We start from the raw sequence: 6,340 nt of genomic DNA, 5'->3' as shown, positions 1-6,340 counted from the left end.
AGAGTAAAACTGCCAGTTTTGGTGAAAGAGTTCACAAAACTGGCAGCTGCCAAATATAGTAACGGAAAATTCAAAATTTTCAATTTTCATTATATCAACAAGATTTGTACAATCGTTATATCGATGTTGTCAAATCATCGATAAGGATTATAATGAGTTTACAATTATTTATTTAGTAAATTTATATTTTACTAATCAAATATAATACTAGTAATAATGAATACACATATATACAACGTTCACATAAAATATTTTAGAAGTATGTGTGTGTGTATATATATATATATATATATATATTGCATTGTCAATGTTAATACATGATGTTATCATATGAAAATCTAATAATGATGGAAATAAATAATCTTAATTTAGGAGTGATTTCTTATGAGTATACATGTCAAAACAGATTGGCGCCCGCCACTCGCCGCAACCCGCCATTAGGCGGCGCGGCACGGGCCAGCCCGTCATTTCGGTTGGCTTCTAAATGGCCAACGCACCTTGGGCTGCGAGTTAGACGGTCCGACCCGTTTTTTTAAAAGAAAAAATGCTAAAAAGTAAACATAAAATAAAAATATACTTCAGTAATATAGTTTCATAAAATACTTAAAAACATTAAAATAAGAAATTAAGAAAGCATATAATATAATCCATAAAAAATAAAGTAGTTAAACAAAACATGAAGAAATTAAACAAGTACTTCAAAGTCTATTCTCATTAAACTTCATTCAATTTTCATCTTCTACAACAGCTTCCTCCACTGTTTCTTCATCGAACATTACAAAAAAGAGTGCACAAACTAAAGAGAGAAGGGACGAAAATAATTACAAGTGTGGTGAATTATTTATTAAGATACACATATTACCGCACCAATAAATCAACAAATATTTCAAGATCTGAAGATCATACAAAATCAAATAATATGTGTTTCGAATTCTTTGTCTCAAGAAAATAGAACCACGTGAAGCAAAGGGATGAGCATTCTAAAGCAGCACGAGATTGAAAATCACATGTTAGATGGAAAATAAATGATTCAAGAAATATGGCCCGTGACAAGAAACGAAAAAACCTAGGGGCCCATATGTGAAGAATAAGCAGTCTGCATCCTACTTTCCTTGTCGCATTGGGCTAGATTTTGGACTTCCAAAGGCAAATAAATAAACCGATTACTCCTCCACACACAAAAAGGAGGAGAGTATAATATCTTAAAAAAAAAAAAGAAAAGAAACACATAGATTTTACCAGAGTGACGGAGATGCGTGATAAAATTTAACGAAGAAATAAGATACGAGAGTGATGGAGACGCATGAGTCTTATCTCATTTTTTATATAAAACTTAAAATATAAAACTCTATTCTAATTTGGCGGGCCACGACCCGTTTAGGCCCGCAAGCCAAACGGGCTTAATCCTTTTGGTCCGTCTCCTAACAGGTTGTTCAATTCGTTCAATTTTTATGGCGAGACGAGCCTGACCCAATTTGACAAGTCTACTTGTGAAATCAGAAATCAACGTCTATAAATATCACATGCGATCATATGATTCTACGGAGTTAAAAAAAAAACAAAGTAAAGTGAATAAATGAAATAATTGAACTAAAATTTTTCAAAATAAATATTTAAAATAAAGGCAACACAAATCCATAGCCTGAAACAAATGAAAATCAATACTTTAATTATGTGTAATGGCCTACAAAATCAATATATATACATATATATTTTGGCCAAATACAAAATCAATAATTTAATTTTTAATCCAAAAAAATTAATTTCACCAAGATGAGCTTCATAAATATAAATAATTATAAAATGTGAGCGGTTGACTCATTGACTAATGGCTTCCTCCTCCTCGCCACTTGAGCACAATTTTCTTGGGAAAAATCAAAGCTTGCTTTGGATTTCTTTCTCAATTTCTTCTTCTTGATTTGAAGACAGCTTACAGAGTATAATAATATGTCAACAACGTATGATAACTGGGAGCGGTTGGTTGCAGCCACTCTTAAAAGAGAGCAGTTTCGGCAGCTTGCGCTTGCCCATTCAAGGGAATCCAGCTTCAGCTCCATACAATCAGATTTCTCCTTTGATTCTCCTCTTTACTCTGATTCTGGTAGCTTCAACGGTGAAACCTTTTTTTCTTTTTTGCTGTTTTTGGAATTGTACTACTATGATGTAATTTTTATCGAAATCATTTGGTACGAACTCGATATTTAGAAGGTTTCACAAGCTGATTATCTTGTTTACTGTTTTTTTGCGCGCTTTAGACTGGTCAAGGGTTGGGTTGGGTGGCCTCGGCTCTGATTCTTGATTGGTAGGTCAGATGGTTAAAAAAAACTTTACCTTTGTGGAATTTTTAGTGTTTTCATTGGCTGTAAGAGCAGTTCTTTTGAGTTAAATAAGCTTTTTTTTATTTTTTATTTTGGCTAGTCTGAATTTCCTTCTAGTTACATATTTACTATGCTTTACATCTACAGATGGACTGAAGAATGATGTGATTAATCTTTGTTCAGTTATTGTAATTACAGCCATCGCTCTAAGAAACTTCCTTTGTCTTCCATGGGTAGAAGTCCTCAGCTTCGTTTTGTTATGATTGTTGTCTATTCGGTCATTCACTTCAAATCATTAAATCTATTCACACGAGTCCTAGAAAAGCCAAAAGTATACCATCTCAGTAATATCATATGTATCTGATTGTATGGCGTTGTCACATTGATTTATATCATGGAATGTCATTCTTAATGGAGCATGTTACAGTTCGGAGTTGGTTCATATCCGTGTATTGTTTCGGTCCTATAAATGCATCAATTAAGATCAGATGGCATAAGAATTTAGCTGCAGAAGCCAGAACTTGAGATTGTGAACTATCCCTTTCTCCTCTCTTGTTTGGAGGTATCCTCAAATTTGCCGAAAATCTTCATGATTTGGTTTGTCCCAAACGAGGACACTTCTAAATGATTCTCATGATTCAGCTGCTAGATATGAAAGTAAGTGAAATTATTCTTGTTACTCAAAATATAACCACAACGGGAGTTTCAACTGCTAGATAAGAAAGTGAGTGAAATTATTCTTATTACTCAAATATATAACCTCTTTCTATTTGTGTAGAATATTTAGAAGGTTTATGTTTCAGGGGGTTTCAACAAGCTGATCATCTTGTTTATTCTTTTTTGTGAGCTTTAGAAGTGCCAGGACTTCCCAACATGTCCAATTCATCAGCCCGGTCCAATAGAAGCATTCGATTTTTGACTGTTAAAAGTAGTGCTGCAAGCCTTCCCACTCTGAGATCAGAAGTTGAAATTCTATCATCACCTTACGTGAAGGCCTTTTCATTTAACGAGTTAAAGTGTGCAACAAGAAACTTTAGACCCGACAGTTTTCTTGGGGAAGGAGGATTTTGTTATGTTTTCAAAGGTTGGATTGATGAACATACACTTACGGCTTCAAAGCCCGGTTCGGGATTCATCATAGCTGTCAAGAAGTTGAAGCTCGAGGGTTTCCAAGGCCACCAGGAGTGGTTGGTAAGTAAATTATATTTTGTCGATGGATGGCAAAGTGTTCCAAGTTTTTAATCATATGAAAATTTTGAAAAATGCCTCTGGTTTGCAGACGAAAGTTAATTATCTTGGTCAACTTCATCATACCAACCTAGTTAAACTTATTGGATACTGCTCCGAGGCTGATAACCGGCTGTTGGTATACGAGTTCTTGCCCAGAGGAAGTCTCGAGAATCACTTGTTCAGGAGTAAGTTATCCTCTGAGATCAACTGTTATCGCGACGCTTGATTGTTTTGCCGCCTGTTATTATCATTTTTAGTGCATTTTTCAATCAATATTGTTGATATGGTTCAAATGAACATGTTCATATTTTCTTTTGGATTCTAGTTATCTTCTTGATCAAATGATTTAAAAGCAAATTTTCTCATTTGAGGAACGCCATTATGTTTTGCAGGGGGGCCTCAACCCCTTTCTTGGGCGATTCGAATGAAGGTTGCAATAGGTGCAGCTAGGGGACTTTCTTTCTTGCATGAAGCAGAAGAACAGGTGATATGTAGAGATTTTAAGGCCTCTAACATTCTTCTTGATGGGGTAGGGTCGAAACTCATTTATCATAATCTACTTTATCATTCCCAGATTTACATGTGTAAAACTGATAGCTATATATCACACTGGCAATCCCATTTGCAGGAATTCAACGCAAAGTTGTCTAACTTCGGTTTGGCCAACGCAGGTCCCAAAGGCGATGTTATTGGTACGCGTGGCTATGCTGCGCCAGAATATGTTGCCACAGGTCCCTTGTTATCTTTATATTTTTATTCTTTCTCCTTGCAATTTGGTTCCAATTTTTCTGGCTTCATGAATAGGGCGATTGTCAGCGAAAAGCAATGTCTACAGTTTTGGGGTGGTTTTGCTCGAACTTTTGTCTGGAAGACAGGCTTTTGATAAAACAAAAGTGGGTATCGAGCAGAACCTTGTTGAGTGGGCGACTCCATACATGTTTGACAAGAGAAAAATATTCCGGATAATGGACACTAAAATGGAGGGACAATACCATCAGAAAGCAGCATTCAGTGTTGCTGCTATATCTTTGCAATGTCTATGCAACGAACCGAAACTCAGGCCACGCATGGCCGATGTTTTAGCAACACTCGAAACGCTCCAAGCTCAAAAAAGCATCAGACATTCAAATGCAGATAACCGAACTTCTTTTGATGCTCTATCTATCTCACCACTTTAACATTCCACTGCACGCGTAAGCTGAATGGAGTTGGCTCGTAAACTCTTCAGCTAGAGTTCGATTTTTTTCAAGCTTGATAATCCTAGAGTTGGAGGGGGATGGGCAGGGGTCGCCCCTTCCATTTCCAAAATTTTTTTTATAGATTCCTAAATGTATTTGTATCAATTATTTGCAAAAATATGAAATCATTCCACAACTCGTGAACCAGCTCCCAAGCCTTCTAAAACCATGCATACGCTGAATGTGAATTATAAGAAATATTTTGAATGAAAATAATAAAAATAGAAAATTATAAAATTAATATTCATATTTGATTGTGTTAATAATTTAAAATAAATCCAATATTATTTTTAAAATATAATATAATATAATAAAATACCGAATTTTCGGTATACCAAGATTACTATATCGAATTTATTGAATTTTCGAAATACCGAATATTTCGATACAGTACGGTAACTATAACGCATTTTTCGGTACGATAACAATATGACATTTGAAAATTTACTGAAAATATATATAATTTTAAAATATATAATATTTTAAAACAATAACTTGAAATGTAAGGTTTTTTCGGTATAAAATTGTATATATCTATATCGTACCGAAATATCGGTATACCGTACAATTTAGATATAATCGGTATGTTAATTATATGTACAGAAATTTTCGGTATGATATCGGTATAATTTGCTTCACCGTAATTATCGATATGCTATAACATAGATAATTTTGGTTACGATATGGTACGGTTTACCACCATTTCTCAACCCTTTTGTCGGGCGACCCGTATTAAGGTTGCAATTCGGATTTTCAACCGAACAGAACCAAAAAATCGATTTATTCATTTATTTTTATTTTTTTGTTGATTTATACTTATTAATAATAAATATAAATAAATAACTAAAAGTTTAAAAGTACCGAACCATTAAATTGGTAGGCGGTCTGGTACCTGACTTTACAACTACAAGTATAAAACAATTCATACATTATTTTTTTTTTATCAATAATTTCATTTCTATCACATAAAATTTTAAAATATTATAATAATATTTGAAATTATAATATGTCACATATGAGTCTAAAATGAATGTTTAAAAGGTTAATAAGAGTTTAGAAATTAAGATGTGCTCATACAACATTAATATGTTAATACTTACAACTTAAATAATCAATAGATAGCAATCCGAATAACAATTAATATTTAATTACAACTTAAGTAATTAATTTTTCATTTGTTTGTGTATGTATATGACAAAAACCATTGGGAACATAATTATGTGGGTGAAATAATTGTTGGTGGGTTGCAGAAAGTTGGCAAACTTGATTTTGTGATAAAAAAAAATTATTATTAAATTGCTAACATATTTCATTAAATGTGTAGTTCATAATTATCAAGTTTGAATATTTGAGAAACTAGAACTCGAATTTAGTAAAAATGAAAATATTACGAGCTTAAGTATTTCGATGATATCTCAGTGATCGAAATGACCAAGGGGAAAAATGGATATAAAACTCAATTTGTTACAAGTAATATCTCAGGCCAGCTCGACTAGTTTGGATGTTATCTAGGTGAAATAGTGGTTGCAAGATTAAACTAGATGACACGTATAC

General features: G+C 33.4%; 1 protein-coding gene across 3 annotated transcripts; it reads left to right on the top strand.

The window, feature by feature from the left end:
* Positions 1 to 1,803: 1,803 nt before the first annotated feature.
* On the top strand, positions 1,804 to 4,950 carry LOC140815958 (probable serine/threonine-protein kinase PBL3). 3 transcript variants are annotated; one of them, XM_073175017.1, is made up of 7 exons: positions 1,973 to 2,880; positions 2,968 to 3,042; positions 3,172 to 3,509; positions 3,598 to 3,733; positions 3,941 to 4,077; positions 4,177 to 4,279; positions 4,353 to 4,950. In XM_073175017.1, exons 3-7 carry the CDS (start codon positions 3,192 to 3,194, stop codon positions 4,724 to 4,726), a joined length of 1,068 nt encoding a protein of 355 aa, XP_073031118.1. In that variant the 5' UTR covers positions 1,973 to 2,880; positions 2,968 to 3,042; positions 3,172 to 3,191; the 3' UTR covers positions 4,727 to 4,950. The 3 variants fall into 3 exon arrangements, with proteins under 3 accessions (XP_073031116.1, XP_073031117.1, XP_073031118.1); XM_073175015.1 differs by lacking the exon at positions 2,968 to 3,042 and having other exon boundaries at positions 1,804 to 2,113; XM_073175016.1 differs by lacking the exon at positions 2,968 to 3,042 and having other exon boundaries at positions 1,805 to 2,101; positions 4,353 to 4,949.
* The last annotated feature ends 1,390 nt before the right edge of the window (positions 4,951 to 6,340 follow it).

Source organism: Primulina eburnea, chromosome 16 (assembly GCF_022965805.1).
Source record: "Primulina eburnea isolate SZY01 chromosome 16, ASM2296580v1, whole genome shotgun sequence".
NCBI lineage: Eukaryota > Viridiplantae > Streptophyta > Magnoliopsida > Lamiales > Gesneriaceae > Primulina > Primulina eburnea.
The sequence above is the reverse complement of the archived record's forward strand: the minus strand, read 5'-3'. Positions and strand labels throughout refer to the sequence as shown.